The 26,240-nt window shown below is 39.5% G+C and overlaps 1 protein-coding gene across 1 annotated transcript in view; it reads left to right on the top strand.

Annotated features, from left to right (window-relative positions):
• Window positions 1–9: 9 nt before the first annotated feature.
• Window positions 10–26,240, top strand: part of Sorcs1 (sortilin-related VPS10 domain containing receptor 1) — a 481,478-nt gene continuing 455,247 nt past the window's right edge. Inside the window, exon 1 of the mRNA XM_013017825.1 lies at window positions 10–555. Within this exon, the coding sequence (XP_012873279.1) occupies window positions 460–555 (96 nt within the window). The 5' untranslated portion in view covers window positions 10–459. The remainder of the gene's footprint in view (window positions 556–26,240) is intronic.

Raw genomic sequence — 26,240 nt, 5'->3', positions numbered from 1 at the left:
GGCGGCGGCGGTGGCGGCTCCCCGGCCGGGCTGAGCGCGCTCGTCGCGGGCGTGGGGCTCTGGGTCCTCTTAGCCCCGTACGTCCGCAGCGCCGACGCTTGCTGCCCCTTGGAGCACCCCAGCCCCACCCCAGGCTGGACCCCGACTCCGGGGCCCTGGTCTCATCGGGGACCACCAGGCAGGGCGCCTACCACGCCCCTGCCCTTCCTTGGGCGCCCCCTGTTTGCCGTGGCCCCGGGGGACCGAGCGCTGTCCCTGGAGCGGGCCCGGGGCGCCGGGGCGTCCGCAGCGGTGGCTGCTCGCTCTAGTCGCCGGAGAAGGAGCGGGACGGACCCGGAGAAGGCAGAGCTGGAAGAAGGCGCCAGTCGAAGCCCCCGGGGTGGAGGACAGCTCTGGGATGGAGGACAGCAGGAGTCCGGGGCTCCCGAGAGGGACCCGGACAAAGCCACCCGCTTCCGGATGGAGGAGCTGAGGCTGACCAGCACCACATTCGCTCTGACGGGAGACTCGGCGCACAACCAAGCCATGGTCCACTGGTCTGGCCACAACAGCAGCGTGAGTAGATCGGGGCAGAGGGGCAACGGGGCGAGGGACGCCAAGGGGTCAAGTGGACAGCGCGATTGGATGGAAAATTTGGGCAGTGTGGGGGGTGGGAGTGAGGTTCTGGGTTGGGAGAAGCTACAAACTGCTGTCCTCGGTCCATGTCCCTCAGGAGTTAGTGTTACCTCCTTGGAGACTAGCTTCCACCTCCCTCCCTTCCACCAGCACCGGCAGACTCCTCTAGAAAGAAATCCCCAACAAATGTCTTCATAGAGGAGGAAAATTCCTCTTTCCTGCTTTTTTTTTTTTTTTTTTTTGATAAGACCCATTGGTCAGTGTGCAACTGAAGACTAAGCAGTCAGCGAGGAATTCAACTACTCTGGATGTAGAAACGAAAGGGTTAAATTCCCAGGCGGACTGACTGAGGGACTGACTGACTTTCCCTTTACTTGCTAGACTTTTGAGACCGGTCCAAAAGACCATATACGTAGGCTTCTTGTCTTATTTTTATGCAGAGCTTCTCATTCATTCTTCACCACTGGTGACAAGAACCGCAGTGTATGCAAGGTGTTGTGTAGCCAGCGGTGTCCTCTGCTTGCAGGGAGTAAAGTGGGTGCAAGTTTTAGGGTAGAGCATCTTGTAAAAAGCACTGGTAAGCCTCTTTAGAGAGCTGAGATGCGAAGAGGGCCGTCTCAGGAAGAGCAGATAGATCCCAGAGACAAGAGACCCCTGTTCACCCCCCCCCCACCTCTCCTAGTGAGGAACAACGCTAAAGACTGAGTATTCTCTGGGTGCAAGCAGGATAAGGATTGCTGGGTTTCCCCGATCTGGGGAAATTCCAGAGGCTTCAAGGTGTATGACTCTGATAAATGGTTGTATCAGAGATGGTTTCAGATTTTCCGGAAAGACTGCAGGTCTGGAATCTGAGAGAGCTATTTCGGCTTCAACCCCTCCTAGACACTTTAATGAACTGAAATAGTAACAAACTAGCTTTGATGGGAATAACGGAAGGTGATTGAGAAGTGTGGAACGTTCTCTGTGCTACTATGAAGCAGACCCGAAGAACATTTTTTTTAAAAAAGTAAAACAGAAGAGTTACTAAAGGGAGAAAAACAAATCTAAGTCGCAGCTTCAGTCAGGTAAATGGTGAGAGTCATGTTTGTCATGGGCACTGTCTAAGCAACCTGGCGCCTTAGAAATTATTTTTTTCTTTATGGTATAATTCGGAAAACTTCCAGAGTTGTGTCCATTGTCAGCTTTTTTTAAAGTGAGAATTGGGAACATTTAAAATATTACCTGTTATTGTGTCTTCTTGTATGATGGCAAAACATGGTGCATAGTATTTTGTATTGATTGTTCTTCTCCTGAGAGTTCAGCAGTGTTCTTTAAAATTCAGCCTTCCTATAGACATGGTGGTTTTATTAGGTTCCCAGGAGGGGTTTAATCAAATAATTGAAGTTGAAATTCTTTCCATTCAAGTTCTGGACACTCTTCCCTTATCCCTTCACCTCACTATCCTGGTTCTTAGCCACTAAAATTAATCCTGTAATTTGAACTTGAAGCTTCTTAAGCTACTTAAGTTTCACACTGTTTTCAGTGATTAATTCAAAGCTCTGGTTTTATGGGGTAGATTTAAAACACTTCCAATATGTAAGATCTTGTTGTACTATAAAGTAAAAACTTTGGACTCAAAAACATTTCTGGCTTTTAAATGTAATTCAGGCTGTAAAATATCACTTACCCATTAGACCTCTACATCAGTTCATCTCTTGAAAGATCTTGGAAAGAAAAAAGAGGAAAGTACATAGTTGGCAAATTTTAACCTCCATTTAAGAAATGGTGCCAAGCAGTGCCAACCTTTTTTAAAAAACTCCTTTTGGTTTTTATAAATGGTACATTGCGATCCAGTAGGACTAGTTAGGGTCAGAGTTTAGGACAGGCAGGCAGATCAGAGAGGATATAGGGGGAAAATAAAACAACAACCAAGGTGGTGAGTGCTAAAAGTTTGAATAGTTGAAAGATGCTAATCAAAGACATGAAATTGCCACTCTGGAAATCTCTTACTTCAGAAAGACATTGCCCATTGCCAGCCACTCTTTCCTGAGCCTCTGCCCTGCTCATCACACATATTATTTTTCCTTTGTGGTGGAGAAAGAGAAATAGATTTAGTCCAGGTCCTCTGAAATCAAGTTCTGTTTAATTGCCTGGACCAAAAGTTTTGTTTTGTTTTGTTTTTTGCAAACTTTGTAGGATGAAAACAAAGATTTCTAGTTCTACTGACTGGTAGGTTGACCATGGCCAAGTCCACCTTGTTCTGGGCCAGGATTTCCTCATCTCTAAGATTTAAGAAGGAGAATCATGTGCCAGAATATATGTAAGTAGGTCCTATGACTGAAGTCCTGTGCAATGATTAAGAATTCACTCACGTGGCCCCAGCGTAGGGAATCTCCCAACCTATACTGAATGCAAAATCGAGATCTCTCATCTTTTCATATAGTAATACCCTTCTCTATAAAGTCTCCCCCCACCACCCCATTCAGTCAGGGACTCAGGCAGTATACATCCTCAAAACCTGTCTCACCTTTAGCTGAAGAATCCTGTGCTACAAAGAGCCTGTGATTACAATCACACCTGCTTTCAAGGTGCAAATGTATGGTAATTATAGACTGCCTGTCAAATTGAAGAGGAATTCTGGATTCTTGGCTCATCTCCTTCCCTTCTCCTTTCTGCCCCCTCAGCGGTTGGACTTGTGCAGTTGTGTAAAGACATGACTGCTCTGCCTCATCCGTGGGTGTGTGATGTGATTCTTCAGTACTGCAGTCTTCTTGCTTGATGAAAACTGTTGCTAGAGTTGGTGGAACACCTGGGGGTATCTACTGGCATGAAAGGTGCTGAGGATGAATCATTTGTCATGAGCTTGGTGTCATAAGCTAGAACATATTGTTCCTTCCCTACTCATCACAGGCATGCTGTGCCCTGATCTAAAATAATATAGTAATGCTTAGTGTGTTTAAAAAATATATCTGTCTGTATATGTGTGCATGTTGGCCTATGTGTTTATCCCTCCATTCCAAGGATTTTCAAAGGGCCACCATCACTAATTTTTTTAATAAAAATCCCTGATGACAAGTGTTGATATTTCACTCTTTTTGCCTATTTTTGAGTTCATTTGATTTTTTTTTTCAATTCATGGTACTGCCTTTCTCTCACTGGCAATAGTGTTAAAGTTTGCTAGCAGAGGCTTTTAACTTGTCTTTTATTTTGCCTTCATGAGAGCTTTCTTGCTTCATTTGTATAGAACATGATGGCCTGGTTGGTTTTGATGTACTGCTTTGCCTTCAGTTATTCTGGACCTTGATATTTTCCATCTACACCCTAGTGAATACACAGAGTTCCAACTAGGGCCTGGCAGAGGTCTTGCATTTATCATCCTACTTAATTTTCAGAAAGATGCCCTGAGTATATATTCACATTTCCATCACACAGAGGAGAAAGTTAGGCTCTACAAGGCTAGAAGAATTGGCAAGAGGAAAGAGATTCACGGTAGAACAAGGACTTACAACTAGAGTGATCCAGCTCCAATCCCTAAGGCTGGCCATTCTTTGGGAGACTGAAAAAGCTTAGATCTCTTGAATCTGTAGGATTAAGAATCCTATTAATGTTGGGTTGATTTCTAGTGATGGTGGGGATGGCCTACTTTTAGCTGTAAGCTCTGTCTCCTTGTACTAAAGCAAGGGATTTACAATGTGCCTTTGACATTGCAAGACTTGGAATCTACCCCTAGTGACTGAAGAAGGGTAATCTATAATCATTAAACTTTCAGATCTGTTTCACTTCAAGAATAGATTCCTTTTCCAATTTAATGATAAATACAGTTTTCTAGAGAGTTTAGATGGGAATACTTGAGTTGGTTAAGTTTTGAAACATAGTTTTCTTTTTTTTCTTTTACCTCTTTTATGGAAGAAAAATGAGAAAAAGATGTTCTCTTTTCCTAGCAGCTTCACACAATTACTTCCTACTCAGTCCTATACTGTTAACAAATTCTATTGTGAAGTTGTACAGAAGGAAGAAGTTTTGGAAGTAAACAGATTTCAGTTTGAATCTTAGCTCTCCTGTTCAGGAACATATTCCCTGAGCAAGACATTATATTCTATAAGCCTGAGTCTCCTTATTTAAAACATGAAGATCGTCTGTCCTTTGCAGGATCATTCCAGCAGATTTTAAATCATGTATACCAAGTATCTTGTACATAGGAAGTGTTATTTTTTTTAGGTTAAAAAAGGTACCTGACAAGAAATTAAGGACCATGGTCCCAGCCATGTAGCTGGGAGCTGGTGGTTCATGCTTGTAATCGAAGCTACTCAGGAGGCTGACATTAGGATCATGCTTGAAATCAGTCCTGGCAGACATAAGAAATTCTAAATAACCATTAGAAATATAGCTCAAGTGGTAGAGCACCATCTTGAGTGGCAAGGGCCAAGTGAGAACTCAGGGCCCTGAATTCATACCCACCCACAGTCACCCCTCCCCCACACCAGATACCTAGTCATAGCATGAAGTGGTCAGATCTTGTCTATTTTGGAGATGAGACAGAACAATAGACAGACAGGTGGACAAACAGATAGACAGACAAGTGTGGGTTGGTGGTGGTCAGATCATCTCCATCTTGTATCTTCTTCATCTTCTATCCTCTGTGAAACAACACTAATAGACTAGAATAAACGTGACATCCCTTTAATGTATTACTTTCTTTCTATCAACCAATGGATACAGGGAACCTATTTACATTTCACTCCAGGGCCGTGAGAGGTTAGGGAATGGAGAAATGACATGCAGTTTTTCCTTTTCTCACAGTTCATACGCCAATCTATTTACAGAATTTCAGGAACTTTGAGATACCAAGTATTTGTTGGTCCCTGGGTATAGTGGAAGAGTGGGCCATAATGATACAAATCCCTATCATCAAAGGGTTTTCTGTCAGATATCCAACACATCCTCCAGAGACAGCAGAATCTCCATGTCCTTTGACAGCAAAACACACCATAGGAGTTCAGAAGTGGGCTGGGCATCTCCTCGCCCAGGTGGCCTCCGGCTCTTTTACAGACTGAGTGCTTCTGAACTTTGAACACACAGAGGACATTTTAAGTAACAGCTGGTCATTGTAACAAGAATGTATTGAGCTGAGTGGATGGTCTAAGTAAAGGTCATGAGAGGTACATGTTATTATCTATATCAAAGAAATTAGTTTAATTAAAATATGTTAGGCTACAGTTTACAATCTTAAATGGGGTTTTAAAATTATGAGTGAAGCAGAAAGAATACACTCATGTCAACGATGTAGTAAATCTTGGTGTATCTCAGGGTCAATAAGAGACCCAACTGATCACTGAAATCCATGACTGCCCTTGTTTGCACTTCAAATCTTAGCTGGAGTCACCAATACTTTGTTTCTACCTTGACCTTTTCCACACACACATTCTCAACAAAGGATTTTTTTTGCCTAATTCTTGATCATAAATATCACTGGCCAGGGCAGCTGAAGAATGAATTAATTTGGCTCTATGCCTGTCTATGTTAAATCATTAAATGTATGCGAATGATTTGCCCTGTCTTTGTGTATCTTTCAGTTCTTGCCCTCTATCCCTGGCTAGAAGAACTAGGAAATACACTTGTTTCTCCTGAAAGGGAAATTTCCAAACAGCTTCTCTGTGGCAGCAGAAGATGTTCACAAAGATGGGATGTGGTAGGGGCAGGGTGAAGCCTGGTTCCAGGGAAATACAATGCATAGTTGTGAAGAGCTCAAACTCTGGTCAGATTGGGTAGATGGACTACTCAGTGCATGGTGAGAAAAGAAGGTGGAGTCTTCCCATGCAAGGTTTATTACAGCGCCTATTCATAGATATAAGTACAGAAAAGTGTTTTTTAGCAGATGCAAATGCTCTGTAGGAGATTCTATGTGACATTTTACATGTGCATAAAAGACATTGTGTCTATTTCTATAGCACTCTGGAATGTTGCTATACTACTTTAGATCAGTTATCGCCGTTTTTTTCACCTCTCTTTTACAAAATGCTTCAGTTTTTAAAGATTGGAACACTATCTATTATTCCAGTTTTATTCATACCAAAATCCTATATATAATACAGGAAGATGAATATCATCTACATTCTTTCCATAAGGAAAGCAAGGCGTTGCCATTAAGCGGTTAGTAGAACAAGCTCTGAAACATTTTCTCACACTGTATGACTGATGCTTGGGTTTGCCCAACACCGGCAAGTATTACCATACAGCTACATCTTCATTTCAAGCTTTGGTAAAGATGATGTGGCGGTATCAATATGGTTATAAGAAGAAGTGACTGTGGAACTCATGGGTTTTGGTTATTGAAGTTGTTTATCCAGGGCTTCCATAATAAGGTACCTCATTCTAATGAATGCTCTTCGTCATAAAGAGAGATGATGGGCCTTCTGGAAATGAGATTCATGGTAATAACATATCTGCTATTCATATTTTTGTGTGCCAGTCCTGGGCCTTGAATTCTACTTCTTGTACCACAGCTCCATTGCTGGCTTTTTTGGTGCTTAATTGGAGCTGAGTCTCACAGACTTTCCCACCCTGGCTGGTTACCAACTGTAATCCTTAGATCTCAGACTCCTAAGTACCTAGGATTACAGGTGTAAGAACCCTCACCCTACTCTACCATACTTTTAATGCTGCTCATAGACTTTAGAGATGAGATTGCTTGTGACTGGGTTATCATTGCTTGTGACAAGGGATGTGTCAGGAGGGGGAAGCAGTAGTGCCACCTCCACACACACACACTCTCTCTCTCTCTCTCTCTCCCTCTTTCTCTCTTTCTTTCTTTAATTGTCTTATGCAATTGACATGCAGTTAAAAATAATATTCAAGATGGCCTCAGCTACATTCTGGAGCAGCAGTAGTCAAACTGAGGGAGTGCGGATTGATGCTAATGGATTTCACTTGCTTAAAAATTTAAACTGAGTCACCATCTATTGCTTTTATCACTTCTAACACTTCAGGGGAAGGAGGAAAGGAAAGCTTGCTGAATGCTAGCGAACATTTTCTGCATCTAGCGAGGACAAAGTGATGATTACAAGAGCTTCTTTATTCATGACATAAGTAGTCATTAACATTACCTTATCTGAAGGTAGCTCCCGGTGTTGTTTCACATCGTCCTCAGACTAGGTGTCATTATTCTCTTTCTAGAGCTCTGGGTGTGAATTACCTGCACAAGATTGCCCAGAGATTGCTAGCAAGTGACCAAGCTAGGATTTGACCTTTGCCCTGTCTCACTCATATCTCTTTCTAGTAGCTTATGCTGTCTCCTACGCATGGGTTCATTTTTTAATTACTCTACTGGGAACTCCAGAAACCATAGTACAGGGCTTGTCAGGAAACTTCTGGTGCAGATGACACGTTTTGGGGCCCTCCCTTCCCCATCCTAGCAGTGACTCTCCCTTCCCATGTCCCTGGCCGGTGACACTTTATTTGATCAAAGCCTTCCCCTCTGCTCATCCCTAGGTGGCTGTCTGTCATCTTGTTATCCAGGAAGAATGTGTGCGATGGGCTCTTTTGTAACGCCCTGCTAGCTAATGACCCTAGAGTAAAAGTACAGACAACTTGTATGCTTTTTAAAGCAAGTGCTAATAGGAATCATGTTATCAGAAATCCAACTAATCAAGTTGTGCCCTGGAGCCAAAGGATGGATGCTTCTAGCCTTCCTCCCCTAGCCTGAGTAGCAGGGACTATTGAGACACAACGCCTTGAACTATCCATCCTGCTCCAGGGCCTATACAGGGGAGTTTGAAGGTGTTGTGAAAAGCGTACAGTCTTACCCTTATCTCAGCAATTCCGCCACACGCTTGATTACCTCCATTAAAAGGGTGAAGGCGATTTCAGTCGTTTTCAACACCCTGCTTTAGGAACTCATCTGCAGTCTGTATGCACTGACTTGCATTTGGCTGCAATGATTGAGAGATTTTTAACTGGGCAGTAAGATGCTCATAGATGTTTTGGTATGCATTTACCAAAGAGAAATCCCTCATGAGACTCACTTTTGAATTCCTCAATGAAGAATAATGTTAGGAGTCTTCATGTTTTGCAAACTCCTGAGGAAATTCTTAGGATCACTTAAATATGGCAATTATTCCCTTAAGATTAGAACTTCAGTTTTAAGGTCTGTGAAGTTCTTCTATTGTCTATACAATTTCCATTTTGTGTTAATTGGCTTTACTTGTTTTTTTTATTCAAAGCTGGAAGAATTTCCATGTAGGCTCACAGTTTTCATCAAATCCTCAATGGAGATTCTGACTTCCAATGGTACATACCTGGTGAGAGGTCACATGAGCTCACAGGAGAAGTTCATAGCCCCCAGGGAACATTTCTGTTGATCAGTGTTTCCTTGGGAATTATCTTTTCTGGCTAACCCCCAAACCATAAGGGGCAAAAAGAGTAGATGATTTATAATATAGTGTAAAACTTAGTAATACTTTTAATGTCCCACTTCATTATATACTATATACATGTAGTATATCTACTACATATATATTCATTAAATGCTAGATGTGTGAGCTTAGGCCAGTAACTATGTAGCCCTATGCCTCAGTATCCCCATTTGTAAAATGAAGATCATAATGTGCACTTTTAATGAGGTTGCATGCTGGTAAGAGAAGTAAGAGATGGAGAAATGCTTAACATAGGCTCTGGTACAGAGAAAGCAATGAGTGCGTTAGCTGTTGCTGTTCTCATCATTGTTTTCTGAATACTGTTTAATGTTATTAGTGGTTAAGTGTGTCTGACTGAAAGATACTTCTAATAAGTTACTTATGATACTGTTTGTGTCCCTGCATGTACATTTTGTCACTCCTGTTATGTTATAATGAGGGCTCAGGGTACAGTCCTACTGTATTTTACATGCAACTTGCATATTGGATATTGGTTGTTTTATTTGCTGTAACTTTGGAGAAAACTGGCTTTCATGTAATACAAACAGACCATGACCTTGTACAAGTGTGTTATAGATTTCTGAAGCTATTAAAAGACATAAATACATATTTTAGTAAGAAAAATTATCTCATGAAATACCAGAAAAGGAAAAGGAAACAGATTGCAAAATAGTACAGACTGAGGTCCGTAGAGCCAAGGATATGTTTTGATCTATGTTGTTTTTTTATATCTGAGTCCCTAGATATCCACTTGCATAGAATAAAGGTTCAATACGCTTTCAATCAATAATATACAATGATTTTGTAGTCAATGTTTGTAATAGCTACTAAGAAAGAAAGGGAAGGAGGATTATCAATTCCAACCTAGCCTAGGCACAATTAGTGACCCTCTCTCAGGACCAATATACAAAGCAAAGGTACTGGCAGAGTGGTACAAGTAGTACACTGTGTGTCTCACAGGTGCCAGGGACTAGGCACAATCCCCAGGGTGCAAAAATAAAAGAAATAATGTGTTTATATACACATGGGAAGTATCTATGGCTTGCAGCGTTTGCCTGTGGTTATGATGAATGCTGAGATTATATGTAATTTTTGTCATTTTTTGGTTGTTTATCCAGAAACATGAATTCCTTCAGTTGTTTTTAAACAACTTGTTTGACAAATAAAAAGAAAGGAAAAAGGAAGAGCAAAGAAGTATGAGTCCCTGACCTTGTTACAACTGAATTTCAGGCAACTGAACTAGACAAAGTGCTCACCTTCAAGTTTCTTCTTTTAGCTTCTTCTAATCACTGCTGTCAGGAGACAGTTTTGTGCCCTAGCCTTTTTACTGTGGGAAGAAGATCACGGCTTGTTTCTCTCCAAGTATGCAATAGCATGTTTCACTAGGCTTTCTTCTTTAAATCACCCCTGCTGTTGATTCCAGGGAGAAAGCGATCTGGGGGTAATTTTACCAACCTGACTACACATTTCAGAAATTTTAGTTACTGCTATTTCCCCAGTCAATCCTATCATATATTTTCATTTAAATCTCAGTCACTGTCTTGATCTTTCTTGGTCCCCATCTCTGCAGCATAGATGTGCCTATGAATCCATACACAATAAATGTCTGCAGCGCTCTGTATTTACAGACAGCAACATTAAAATGAACAACAATGTGCAACATTAAATCTCTACTATTGAGAGTGAAATGGACTTGTAAGGCCATAGGGTGGTATTGACTAACAGTGAACACTGAGTGGAGATTTGAAGAGCAGAGATAGAGAAAGAAACAGAAATAGAATGAAAGGAAGAAGGGATGGAAAAATAGATATGAAGAACAAGCGTATACAGATGAACATAGGAAAGAAAAATGAAAGGAGGGATCTATCTAGAGAGGGAGAGACAGAGAAGCAAAGAAAGAGAGAAGGAGAGGATGGCAGAGGCAAAGGAAGACAGAGATAAAAATAGTAGAGATTGCTTCAGAAAGAGAAGGTAAGGGAAAAGTACAAAGAGCCCATAGACAGAGAGAGGCATTTTAAGGGATAAACAATGACAGAGTTGTGGCAGAGACCAGTAGACAAACTGAAGAAAGCCATTGAAAGTATGAGACAAAAATAAGACATGCAATACAATCAGGTCATAAAAAATTAAGAGTATATCTGGGTCCTAGAGGGAAAACCTCTACCTTTTCCACTCACACAGTTTCTCTGGCCTTTTGTTTTTGCAGGAATTTGCTCCTTGACAGGTCATGTGGCTACCTGGGGTACCACTTCCCTGTGTGTGTTGGTTTGAGAAGCACAGATATGCTTCTCTGGGTGTGAGGTGGTCGAAGTGCCTATAGGTTTTATACATGAAGATATTTTTTAAGTGTGATTTATATTTGGGGGAAAGAAGATTGATATTCTAGATGAAGGAGAGACAACTTTTAACCTTACACCCTAGACTCTGCTGTTTGGAGTGCTGAAAATGGATGTGCATTTTCAGTCATAAAAGTATTAACATTTGTTTTAAGTGGCTGTTATGTCAGAGCTGGGCTGAATGCTGGAAATCAAAGACAAATATGACCTGACCTTCACTCTTGAGGGTGTACATGCTGACAGAAATAGATATGTCAACAGATTTAAAAATGCAACTTAGTATGTTAAATGCATAATAGCAGTCACAGAATTTTGTGCGGTGAGCAATAGGAGTGTGGAGGAGTGGTGTACAACTAATTTTGCCTAAGAGTGGGAGATAGGGCTGTAAAGGGAAATGATATTTAAGTTGGGATTTTACTCGAGATTGTGTATTTTGCAGAGAACCTAAGGCTGGGTAGGTGGAAAGGCCATTCAGTCCCATTTTAAACTCTCTATATCTTGTGCTTTGGGTTCACCTTAGGCCATTAGCATTGTAAACAAGCTGTCATTGGGATGATGTGCTCTTTCTTTATCACCTTTGTCCACAGAGTATCTGGAACCAAGGCCAATGATGGTGTAAAATAAAATATCAGATTTGAATTCCCATTTCTATTATGAAGTTATTGGCTGCAAACTAGATAAAGGAATGCGAATTTCCCACAACCTACATTTATATATTGCCCCTCAAACTCTTATACTCACATACATTCACGCATGCATACACATCATGCGTGTGCATGCACAAAACATATTTTGAAACCTTGTTGGCTCACTTCCTCATTCCAAAACTTGCTTAGCTAAACAATGGTATAAATTATTCTTAATTTTTATTCCTAGTATGTTTCTAGTTCAAGGAGTGAAACACGGATGTTGATCTTATTTTCATGTTTCCTAAGCCTAAAGGATGGAGAACATTAAAATGGAGTTGGTGCATACTTAACAAAAGACATACTATTGGAGTGTGAAGTTTTTACATAATAGACATATCCATAAAGTATTATATATGGGTGTTATCTGTAAATAATTATGGCTTGAAAAGGGCTTAAATTCCTCTACAAATCTCAGTTTGATATTTCTTAAATTTAGAATTTTAGGAAAATGAGAGAAAAAAAACTACGTTTGCTTTAAAAGCTCACCATCTTTCTAAGTACCCCATTACAGCTCTGAGCAATATGTTCACAAAGCATTAATTTAATTTTTCTTGCAGGTGGATTTTTAAATATTTTAGGGATGGATTTGACAAATTAGACTCATATACCCAATCTGACCTGCGACTTTTTATGTGACTCTCAAGTTAACAATAGTCACTCTACTTTGTGAATGACTGGAAAAAAGGAAGAAGAATATTTCAAAGAAGAATATTATGTGAAAATGATTGGCTGAACAGTGTTATTGGATCGCAGCCATGCTTATTCATTTGCATGCCTATAGCTGCTTTGTCTCTGCAGCAACAAAGTTGAGAAGTTGTGACAGAGATTGCATAGTTATCAACCTAAAATATTTGTTCTTTGACCCTTTAGAGGAAAGTTTGCCAACTACTGGTTTAGGGATTTGGGGAGAATACAAACAGTAAGGCACATTGTGGATCCTGTGGTCATCTGTATGCCGACTTGAGCGTGGTCCTTTGACCTAGGTTTTCTTGTCTAAAAGGCTTACATACTTTCAACCACTGCAAGGTCCCATTCACAAGTGGCCCATTCATTCTGTTCCTGTCCCTTAGCTCATGCTGTTTCCTCTGCCTGGAAACTTAATCTGCATGTCAAATCCTTTGCATTTGGATATAAGCTCCTTTGTAGTAATTTCTCCAAAATCCCCAAAAGAAGGAATACCTAAATATTATAAAAACAATCAAATCTGGTGTGTTAGGTCTCTCTCTCTCTCTCTCCTCTCTCTTTCTCTCTCTCTCTCTCCTCTCTCTCTCTCTCTCTCTGTATCCATCTAAGAATTAGACATCAACTCAATTGTATTAATTTACTAAGGTCAAGTCTATTTAAGTCATTTTCATTTATGCCTAAGCACCAGAAGATAACACATATATTTCTCAAAACCCTGGATTGGTATTGGATCATTATACTTACCTGTCTTAATAGAGGACAAATGATCAGCATTGATTCGCCATAAAGGTGAGCTGCCAAGATATTTTTTCAGTATCTTTATTCACGAAAATATGAAGTGTTTGGATGCTATCACCTAGTTAATTCTGAAAAAGTACCGCCAAATTAGAAAGAATCAAAAAGAGGGAGAAAGTTAGGGGGAGGGAGCCTGCATTCAGAATACATAAATAAAATTGCACTGGAAGTCACAGTGGGAGGGGTTTGGATATGATTTGATGATGCTGGGTACTCCAGTTGTCTGTTATGAATTGATGGCTGGTAGGGCCAGTATTGCCTTAGTCCTGAAGGAAGAAATATTGTCCACATTCTTCGCTTAAGAAGCTAACTTGCGGGGGGGGGGCAGATGGGAAGGGATGGTAGGAAAAGCAAAGGAGGAGGCAACAATGCTTGATAAGAAATATACTCATTACCTTGCTCATGTAATTGTAACCTCACTGTACAGTATTTTCACAATAATAAAAAAAAGAAGCTAACTTGAAAACTGTCCCCATAGCATAAAGATTCACCTGGCTAGAATATTTGAGAAATGATGAGGATATATTGGATTTTTAAGAGAGAAATTTGCATTTGTGATTGTGTACTTAACTGAAAGTAAGGTGACAGTGAGAAAGAATTATGGGTTACTCCTTCGTTTTCTTTCAGGCATAGGTATTTGAAGGGATAACTTGACAGTATCTAGGTTTGCTACAGAATTTTGGCATAGAAAGATTTCAACTAAAGTTGGTGGAAAATATTTATTGGGGACTCTAACAGTAGTTAATAAAGTAATAATCAATACTTATTGGTGTTTACGACAAATCAATCACCTTTAATGCTGACACTCAAATAAGCAAGAATAGAGAGTAGGTGATGTTACTGTTACATAGTAATGACTACTATGGATTGTAGTGTTAGCAAAATGGTTAGTGAAAGTATATGCTCATTATTTTTTCTACAAACCCTAGTTTAAAGTATGAAATCTAGAATGAGAAGTCAGGTAACCCACCCAAGGTCAAATGGACAGGGTGGGATCAAAGGGAGAGGCTAGAAGAAAGGAAAGGGAAGTTCAGCTATAAAATTCAAGGTATGTTCTACAAAACTAAGAAAATTGAGGGCTGGGATGGGTTTGGGAGGGATGGGGTGGAATGATGAAAGAGATGACATCGATCAAGATGCGTTGTATTCATACACTACTTGGTTGAGTGACATCTTCTTTCTACAACTACTTAAAGATAAAAATAGAAAGAAATGAAAAAAATGGCAAGCTAAGTCTAAAGTCCGATCAGACCTTTAGTTGAAGCTTATAGATCATTATATTCTATATATAAGACATTAAGGCATATTCTTGACAAGTAGCCTTACTTTATGACTGAATTTGATGATTCTTCATTTGAGTGTTTGATAGATCCACACTATTGGAAACCTGGACAGTCCATGAACTTAGAACATAGAAGCTGCTCACTGGCTCTCTTGAGAGTTTAAGAAGTGATGCTGGAAGTTGTGCTTTTTGGAAGGTGACATCTCAGGACTCCCAGGGCTTACTCCTTTAGAAGTTCATTGAGAAATAGTAAGGGCTGTTTCTTAATGAAATAAGATGATCATTTTGGAGCAAGATGTAGAGGGGTACTAGATATGATTAAAAGAGTATAAAATGTACCCATAGAAATCTACATTGAAGAGGCAGTTTCTTGTATTAGTGGGTATGGGGATATATGAAAGCCATATATATGTCTTCTATATATACTGTCATATAATGTCTTATATATAGAATTCATAATGTCTCTCTCTCTCATATCTGTTTTTACTTCTACCTCTACATTTGTACCATCATCCAATCCTACTTTATTTTACACATACCTAGATAATCTTGTTTGAGATCTCTGTTTTGTATTTCAGTTATGGGGTAAATTCTATTATATAATTAAGAATGTAGGGCTGCTTCTTGGTGAAACCAGAGTTCTTACACACATTGTATATGAACAAATGTTTTATGTGTACATGAACAAAAAATGAAAAATAAGCTATTTAAAAATCCATCATTTGAAGCCGGGCGCTGGTGGCTCACGCCTGTAACCCTAGCTACTCAGGAGGCTGAGATCTGAGGATCACGGTTCAAAGCCAGCCCGAGCAGGAAAGACCTTGAGACTCCTTTCTCCAATAAACCACCAGAAAACCGGAAGTGGCGCTGTAGCTCAAGTGGTAGAGCGCTAGCCTTGAGCTGAAGAGCTGAGGGACAGTGCCCAGGCCCAGAGTTCAAGCCCCACGACCGACAAAAAAATAAATAAATAAATCCCTCATTTGGTGAAGTATTAGCATAAAATAAAATTTGAATAGTAGCTATATAGTTTTAAAAAGTAAGGGGATGTTGCAGTGGGTCCACCTGTATCCCTATTTAAACAGTTTGTTTTTTCCCTTCCCCTCCCCAAATTATATCAACATCAAATACAGTGAAAACAGGGTTTATACCGTGGGGGAGGGACATACAAAGCAACAAAAAAAATCATCTTATTACCTTGCTCATGTAATTGTAATCCCTCTGTACGATATTTTCACAATAAAAACAACTTATAAAACAAAAAGTAAAGGGATGGGGGCATCTTTCCTCTTCCTCCTCTCCCTTAGATAAGAGTTTCCTAAGGAGTCTGTGTTTTCTGTTTCCAAATTAACTATTTATGTTAGATTGTGTAACTTGCTAGATTTCATCTCCAAGATCTAAGTTACTTTAGTTCAACCAGAATAAATGTCAGTACTTTGACCTTAATTTATTATTTAAACTGTAATGAACTTAGTTGTATTTTAATGGACTTTCTTATTTTATAGGCCTGCTTAAATTTTATTTATGTTTTGCAAAGCAATAGGCTTATAACTAAGACCTATTCTTTTTTCTTTATTAAAACATTTGGTATATTCAGGTAAATTGTCCTGTGAAAATGATTTAGTGGGGAAAGAATTTCTTAAAATGCAGTAGTTGGACAAACATCTAGGCAGGACACCAAGAAAATAAATGGTTTTTGCCCACTTTAGATGAGACCAACTTTCTGTAATCTGTCAGTCTGGGATGACTGCTGAAATGCTTTCTTCCCAGAAGTTGCTGGTTTCTGGTCCTTTTCCAGATACTTCATTTTCTTCTCTAGATGATTTGATTGATCAACCTTTGCTTTTCCCAGTATTCCTTGTAGTTTGGCTAACATGTACCATCAAAGAATGTCTGATACATTTGCCTAAGATTTGACTACCGACAGTTATAATACTATCTATCCCTTCTCATCACCACCTACCACTTACATTGCTATTGTCCCACCACAGAATCCCATTCACTGGAGGATGGAGATTATTACCACCTTATTGAAAAGGGAGATAGATGAACCAGTGTGTGCATCTCTGTGGCCTAATTCTTTAAAGGAAGCATTGCATAAAGTCTTGGTATATTGATATAACCGTTTCTTTTTTTCTTTCTTTGTTCAGAGATGATGGGAATATTTGTCATAGATACATAGTCTCGTCATCCATGCAGAAATCAGGAAAAAATGCTTCATTGTCCCTATGATGATCATGTCATTTCTGCTTTAAAAATCGGGACTGTTTTTATATAGGTTAGAAGCAAGCTTTGCTGAAGGGATGGAGGAAAGACAAAGCATTCAGCAGATGGAGCTGTTCCCCACAAGTCAGTGCTGAACCTGGCTCCCCAGTGGGGGCTCCATTGCGCACTGCTCACTACTGCCTATGATAAGGCCAACAAGGGCTGTGGTCATATCAGCCTTGGTTTTGAGTTCTATTTTGTAACTCAGCAACTTCTGCTTTATTATTATTAAGTATATTATGTGTTTGACTTTCTGTGAGTACTGAGACGATAGAAATAGCTCTCTTCTCAGTTTCTTCACAGGTCTAAAGGAGTGTTGGGGGGAAATAAATGTAATTTGGCACCTGTAAGTATCAATAGAATGTAGGATCTAGCCAGAATATGTAGATATCACCAAAGATTTTCAAGCAATGACACATGATGTCTATGGTAGCTATCAAAGCATATAAGGATTTTTTTCCCCTGAGGAAAATATGCTACATATAGAAGTGTCTGCACATATGGCAGAACAGAGCATGAAAGGGACTGGCTCACAAAAGGGAGAAGTTCGAGATGGGGAGGGAGCTGAGGCTATGGAGGAGGGCTAGCTTTGAATCATGAAGACCCCTGGCAAATCACACTGAAGACACTGGGCTTCATTGTGAAGGTGTTTGACACTGACAAAATGATCTTTTCACTTGGGAGAGAATAAAGTATGAAAACAATAAATTTAAGTGGTGAAATCTTGGTGAAAGAGAAACAATCTAAAAAAAGCTGCTCCTAAAACATTCATCTACCAAGTCTATTTCAAAGGCATGTGTGAGTATGTGAGTATCTTAATCCTGTACCAACATGCTGATAGTGTTTGTGATTTACACACACACCCATACAAATACACACACTTTTATGGTAATACAACACAAGTCAGGAACAATGTTCACAGTATGTCACAAAATGTATATAATCAATGCTGTTAGTTTTTGTATGTTATATACCACATCTTTTGATTTTGGAAGCATAATATGTACTCTCAGCAATGCCCAAGTCTAGGTTGAGAGAGACCGAGAGACCTGTGCTAGGAATCAGGTACCAGGGTCATGGTCCCAATTCTACTTCATTTTTCCTCTGTTCCTTATAGTAGTTTCTTTGACAACCAGGGCTTAATTCATTTCAAAAAGAAAAATGCTGTATCACACAATAGCTTAGGTATTGCTCAATTTGTAAGCCTATAAATATGATCCTACTTTTGAGCTGGTGGTGAGAGAAGCAATTGAAATGACATTTAAGAAAAAGTAGGAAAAGAGCTACAGGCGATCATGTTCATCATTAGAGATAACTTGCAGATATACACAGTATGGGCTTGACCATGCTAAAAATTTTCACTAGTGCAAAAAAAAGATGGGGGCTCATGTTCTGAGCATGTTTATGATTTTCAATAACTTTTCAATGTGAATGTCCAGCAGTTGCAAGGAACAGACAGCATCAATTTTCCTTTTAGTCACCATACCTGACATCATACCCTCCTCTGACAATGAGAATTGTCAGTTACGGAAGTCAATTTAATTGTCTTTTGAGCATAATGCACTTTTAGGCAAGAACAGCACTTGTGGTTTTAGCTTGGTTGTGGGTTTTTTTTTTGTAGTCCAGTTTGTGCCACAAAATTTAAGATCCCACCCCAATCTCACGTTCAAAAAAAAACCTATCAGCAGTAGGAAGTCTTCTACGATCTGTATCTTGAGGGCTCATGTTTTAATATCTTTCCTCCTCCCAAACCTCAGCCAAAGATGTCACTTGGGAACTGCGCGAAAATAGAGAATGGCTCTTGGGAGACAGCAAAAGAGTGGCTATCCCAGGATCCATTTTCCAGCATTGAGTAGGGAGGCAATGGAAGAGTAGAGTTATTAAATTGGCTGGAGAGACTAAAGCCTGATGACTCCATCCTTCCCTCTGCATCATGCATTTCCTGCTCTTCTGAGTGAAGTCGCTTCAGATGGTTAAAATTTAAGAACTGGTTTCCTGTGGTATTGCAAAAGGAGCAGGGGCTGGGAATATTTATAAGAAGGGGAACACTAGGGCTTTTGATGCTGCAGGATTCATGGTAGCCCATGTCTGGATGACACTGCGGATGGGAAGGACTGAGCTGGCTCAGCAGAGTCTCCTCAGTACAAGACACACCACTGGGAGCACATCGGGGAAGCTCCTGTGTTCAGCAAGAAGCTGGGCATCTGGGGAGTCATGATCAAAGGCAAAAACTCCTCTTTGCTACAACCAGCCTTTAAATAGCTCCAATTAGATGCTTAACTAGGAGCCCTAGGGATTCTCCCATCCTACACTCATCAACACTTCCCACCACCTAGGATTTCTGCATGCAGACGGCCAAGAGACTAGTGCTGTAATAACTTTTTTTCATTAGATTATAAAAAGCAACAGATAAGTTTTAATCAATTTTCTGAGTGCTGCCCCCAAGCAAATCTGTGTTACATAACTCCCACCTTCTTGAAGAATAGCCCAATAATCCCTGTAGGGCACTCTGCATACTTCCACAGCTTGGAGCATCGTTAGTGCTCACAGCTAACTCCGGAAGGAAATGCCGAAGTTTGCTTTAAGCAATATGTTTAACTGTTCTAATGTTCAATAGTATGTATGTGTCTCATCCTTTCATAGTGTTCATTTCTAGAAAAGTGGTCCAAAAGCAAACTTTGCTGAAGAGAATACTCAGTTCAGATGCTTAACAAACCACTTTGAGTATACATAGGTGCATTTTTCCCCATCAAATCTGATTTTAGTAATTGTGTGTCACTTAAGAAGAAAGAAGGAGCTATCATTTCCTGCAATGCTTTTATTTTACAAATGAAAAACTGAAAACTATGGAGATAGAATCAGGTATGATGGGGGAAGGACTTCAGAGTATAGATATCTTGGCTTTACACAAAAGGTTCAAAACACTGACAATGTAACACGGTGGTTAGCTCCTGGGTTTGTTTCCTGATCTACCCTTTCTAGTTGAGAAACATGAGAAAGGTCATGTAATTTCTCCAGCATATGTTCTTCTTGCATAAATTATATAGAATTTACTTATATACAATGTACAAATATTGAGCAATTTATTTGGATGTAGCTATGTGTGTCTTGAAAAAGGTGTCTTAGTATGTAATATATTTCATGTATGTAGGTGTGTTTCATTGAAATTATTGATGAAAGAGCTGGTCTTTGTAGCATAAAAATTGCTCCTGAAAGCAGGTTGCAGAATGAATTTCTCTTGAAACAAACAAACAAACATTATAGACATTAACTGGAAATATTTGGAGCTTCAGCTAAGTCTGTGACAACATGATCCAATAAGAACAATTGTTTATTCATTTATTTGAAAACTCAACACTTACAAGTCAACAACAAAGAAACAAAGCGCAAAAATGATAGTGTGAAACTCTTTCTAACAGTAAAACTGCATATGGCATAAAATTAAAAGTTTGAATTTTAGCAACTTTTAACATAGACGAACTTTCTCAATTGTTCTTTGAAACCTAAAGTTTCTGGAATCAATGTATATGAATAAGATGACAGGGTTGATGGTTAACATAACTCCACAGATTTTACAAGAAAATTTTGGTTATCCATGCTTGAAAAGTTTATGCTCCGCTACATATTGGTATACATTTTTTTAATAGCAGACAAAAGAAATATATGAATGGGACTGAGATTGAGATGGTTTAGATACTGAATTTATTTTGAATGTGGCTTTAGTGTTGGCTTGGTTTGTGTGCAGGAGAGGCATGTCATGATTTTTTAAAAAAATTGCTGCAAACACAAAGTTGAGTTTGAGTTTCCTACTTTTTATTAGCTAGGTGACCTTGAACAAATTACGTAAATACTGTAGATCTCAAATTCATTAAGGGCAAAATAGAGCTGGTAATAGTGACTCCGCAGGAGTGTCGTGACAGACAAATGAGAGAGCATATGGGAGCTACTAGTCTGGGGCCAGGTGCAGGGAGAGCTGACGACGGGCCAGTTATTATTATTAGCTGACATCTGGGTTATTATTACTGTGAGCTGGTGATGTTAGGTTTCTTAGAAAGGATAAGTAATCACTATGAATAGTATAAGAAAGCCTGCCAAGGGACTATGTGATATGGAGAGGTTTTACTTTGCCTTTTAGAACAGGAGAGCAACATAGATATTTGAGGATGGAACAAACTCATGTACACAGGCTTCACTCAGCTCTAAGTTTGTGTGCATGTGTGTGTATGTATTTATACCTGATTACACGTTAAAATTCCTTTCCCCATTTTATCCACTATCTCTTTTTTGTTTTTTCTATTCTCAATTGCTTCACATACCCTAGGATTTGCCAAGAGTTCCCAGCAAAGTCACCAAGGGATCCCAGGGTCATACTGCAGAGTCTAAGCGACAGTGATCTTCTTTAATTTGGGGAGATGTTGTAAAGAATCAGTAACATTTAATTAATTAATTTATTCATTCATTTATTTAAAATGACATTTTATTTTGACTCCCATTTTCCTTTAGGTTTTTTCAAACAAACCACTCTTCTACCAACGAAGGGAAAACTAAGGATTTCCTTCAGCCTGCTCCTACCTTAGTTTCTTATTTTTTTAAATTATGATTATGCAAACTGGCAACTTAAGTATCTTCCTTTGTACCTAGAATTTCTTTCTGAAGAGAGGATATCCAGATGATTTAAGCAAATTGGAATTTAATTCATCAGATTTAATCTTATTTCTGTGCTTAGATTCATAGCTTTAATCTGTAAACAAGTGCATCATTAGGGAGGTAGGTAATTACACAAATTAGATTGGAGAAACTTTGCCAGGGGAGATGGATTTTGTTTATCCTCATGTGTTCAGCACCAGAGGAATTTTTCTCACACACAGACTTCCATCTTGTGTGGCTACAGAGGGAGGAAATGAATGGGAGGCTTAGGAAAGGAATTTCTTTGTCCTTAGGACAGAAGAAACAGGGGACACATTGAGACCCTGAGCTCTGCCATTCCTGGGAGTCTGATACACATAGTTTGCACAAAATAATGTTCTTTGGACTAAGTGTCTTTGATTCACATTTGTAAACTTAGCTACCCGGATGTCTGAGGAAGGGTGGAATATGCTTTGAAGAAGCCTGGGAAGAAAAGTTCATGAGACTCTTTAATACAAAGAGAGTACAGTGGCTTGCACCTAAGCTACAGGTGAGGCTGAGGTTGGGATCATCAAGAGCTAAGGAAGGAAAATACAAGAGATTGTGTCTAGATGGAGGAAATCTGGGTGTAATGGCACAAGTTTGTCATCCAGATATAATGGGGATTAGAAAATAGGCAGATTGCATGCAGTCCTCTCCAAGAAATGAATCCTTGTCTCAAAAAACAACAAAAACAAAAACAGAGATTAAACAGGGCTGGAACCTGCACATTTTATCCACAATGTCATCTTTTTGTTACTTTTTGTGGTTTATATCTATAATCCTAAACTACCTGAGAGACAGAGTGGAGTACCATGGTTCAAAACCAGCCTAAGCAGAAAGAAGTTTCTAGCCTTTATTTACAAAATAACCAGGAAAAAGCGGCACGAGAGGTATGGCTTAAATAGTGTATCACCAACCATGAGAAAGCAGACAGAATGAGAGAACCGGAACTGGTTTTAAGCACTGAAACCAGAAAAATAAATAAACAAATTTCTTTCGGAAGGGATGAGGGGTGGCTAACAGGGCTAGATGTATGGATTTAAATAAAAATTCTTCTACTTTTTAAATATTTCATTGTAAAGACGTTGAACTGAGGGGTTACAGTTACATGAGTAAGATAATGAGTACATTTCTTGTCCAGCATTGTTACCCTCCTTTGTCTCCCACTATCCCTTCCCTCTCCTCCCTCCCTCCCTCTTCCTCCCACCCTGAAGTTGTAAAGTTCATTTCCAACATAGTGTCTGGTGAGTATTATTGTTGCAATGGGTTACCCTGTGTCCTTGTTTCAGCATTTTGTTATTCCCCTTCCCCTCCCCACATTAGATAAATGTATATACAAGATACAGGGTACCAAAATCAAGTACAGTGACAACAGGGGATAAACCATAGGGGGAAGAACATACAAAGGAAACAAATAATCACATAATACAATTAAAACAACAACAACAACAAAGACCGACCTCTTGTGTCCATATCTTGGGGTTCATTTTGCTTTGAGCTTTTCTGATCATCTGATAAAATTATTTAAGATGTATGCTACATATGTTGATAAGCATATTAGTCTGACAACTTTAGCCTTAAAGGGATTATCTAAGTTTGAAAGAAGATATGTGTAGAATTAAGTGAAGAAGCAAATGCATTTGTGAATGGAGGACTCTGCCTGCCTGAACATCTCAGAAGTAGAACTGGGAAATGACTGAGGATTGTTGCAGCTCATGAAGGATGGTAAGGTCTCAAAGGAAGACAGGATTACTGGGGGTTAGTTGAGGCAGACAGGGAACAATGGGGGTGGGGACACACCTTAGAGTGAAGAATATAGAAATTTAATGCATAGAGCGATGGATTCTCTTAAGGAACAATCACTAGTAAATGTAAAATACCTTGGATCCTGGACGCAAAATATTATCTCTCTTTTATGGTTACTAAGGAACCTTGTAAATATTCTAAGTGTGAACTAAATGGAGTCATCTGAAAATAAAAATGACCAGACATATAACTTGGAAAGGTTTGAGGGACACAGAGAGAGGTTACGGTGTTTATTTTATTTTAAAATACCTTAATTGAGCACCTACTCTATTCTTGGCACTGCAAGAGGAACAGAGAGTTGTGAAATAACAAAGCAAATAGAGATTTTTTTTCCCCTCAAATACTTCACATTGGCATGTGTGAAGAAAGACCTAAATGAGATGATATAGTTGAGATTATTGTGGTGATAATGAAAATAGTAAGGAAGCTATTCAGCCTTCTACCCAATAACCCATTTGACCAGCACAGAGAGCTCATTATATCCTGAGAACAAAATAAATTGTGTCAGAAGTCCTTGAAAGAACAAAATATGCATGGTTCCTGTTACTCTGAAACACAAATTTTAGTAGATAAAGACAGATATAAAACATAGGAGAATATTAATTTTTTTCCTGATAAATATTTATAACAATGCCACACTTGTGGAAACTGAACGTAATCCATACATAGCATATTTTCACATGGTTAATACACTTGTATAGACAACAGTTTGATCATGAAGCAGAATTTTATTTTGTTTTTGTTGGTTGTGGGGCTTGAACTCTGGGCCTGGGCACTGTCCCTGAGCTCTTCAGCTCAAGGCTAATGCTCTACCACTTTGAGCCAAAGCTCAAGGCTAATGCTCTACCACTTTGAGCCACAGCATCACTTCTAGTTTCCTTGTGGTTAATTGGAGATAAGTGTCTTACAGACTTTCTTCCCTGGGCTGGCTTTGAACTGTGATCCTCAGATCTCAGCTTTCTGAATAGTATGAGCCACCAATGCCTGGCATCAGCAGAATATTTTTGATACCCATAAAAAAACTTTGTGACTTCTTCCAGGAGAATTTTGCTTCCAAATGTAAGAAATTCACATCATTCATTTTTTAAATTTGTGTTAGTGAAACTGCATTGTACACCATTGTGTAACTGCCTCCTTTCGCAGTTTTCATTCATGATTTTCTATGCTGCAGTAATAGTTTATATTTTCATGTTGTTGTACAGTGTCTCCACTCTTCTACTGATGGATACTTGAATAATTTCCAGTGTGGGGACAAATATTGCTGCTCTGAATATTTTTATAAAGAACGGTACTGCAACCATTGTAATACAGTCTATATGTACACGCCACAAGGATTTGATCTTACCTTGCAGGGCAGAAAAATAATTTTGAGGAGGTAAAATTGGAGCCAGAGGATCATGGTTTAGGCAGATGGAATGCAATATACTAAAATCAAGGACTGGCTTTCTAGAGCAAGAATGGTTGGGACAGAAAAGAACAATGCAATTCACCTCTAGGTACTCCCCAACCTGCATTATCTACAGATGACATTACATCCAACATTTTCTCCAACATAAGGCATTCCTAACTCCTAACCCTCTCCTCCTGTGCCTGGTGCCAGGCTGGAGGAATGATGTTTGGTACTCCATGCTAGTAAATAGAGGACAGGGTTTCCTTTGTGAGAACCAACAAACAACAAGAGCTGTGTGGTGAGCCACATGGCCACAAAGCCCCAAATTCTTCTGCTTGTGAAATACTTCCTTCCCCAAACGAAACAATGGGCATGTGTTTTCATTAGGGGAGGTTTACATCCCTTCAGATTTGCCGAAAGTAGAGTGATGTGAAGGGAATTTATTCCAAAATACAGTTAGCTTGTGCCTCTTTTTTCCTCCCAGATTAAGAAGCTGGGCGGGGAGTAGGAAAATTGTGTTATGGGTTGGATGAGATAAGAATAGGAATCCTGAAGGCAGAAGCCTGTTCCTGAAACTTCGCATCCTCTTTCTTAGTACCCGCTGTGATCGTGGGCATGATGTCACTTAACTTCCCTTTTGCTGCCACTTTCTCCTGTTGAACCTGGACTTAATAATCACGGCGGTTGAGAATACTTGTGTGTGTGAAGCAGGTAGAACAACATCTGCTATATCTAAGCATCTTGAAAGCGATGGGAGCTGTTATGAATTGAGTCTCCTAGCTTCCCAGCTGTGATTTTAGATAAGTCACTTCTGACTTTGAGCTTCACTTTTTATTATTATTATTATTTTTATTTTTTGTTTCTTCCCCCTCCCCCCCCACCCTGCCTGCCCCGTGAGCTTCACTTTCTTCTATGTTCTGTGTTCTGAGTTCTCCAAGGCTTATTCCATCTTTCTGATTTATCATTCTTAAAAAATAACAACAACAACAACAAAACAGCATCCTGGTACACTGGTTTGTACTATATGATTGAACATGGATAGTTTTCATCCCAGATTTCTTTAGCAAAGCTCATTGCTTTCAAACCTGAATAACATTCCTTCTGAATACAACCCATGCTGTTTTTCATCACAAGCTGCATGGCACTCTAGCTTCTTTTGGCAAAAGGTTCATTGTTTGTGTACCGTTTCCCCATTCCTCTTGGTTGTTAAAGATTTCAGCGGATTGTTGTGTGAAGCAAAGCCAGGATTCTTCACTCTTCCTCGCGCAAGTATTTTGAAAGTCACGACAGTGAGAAGTTTCTGATGAAAAATGCTCCCATAAG

This window comes from Dipodomys ordii, unplaced genomic scaffold (assembly GCF_000151885.1).
Source record: "Dipodomys ordii isolate 6190 unplaced genomic scaffold, Dord_2.0 Scaffold36, whole genome shotgun sequence".
NCBI lineage: Eukaryota > Metazoa > Chordata > Mammalia > Rodentia > Heteromyidae > Dipodomys > Dipodomys ordii.
The sequence above is the reverse complement of the archived record's forward strand: the minus strand, read 5'-3'. Positions and strand labels throughout refer to the sequence as shown.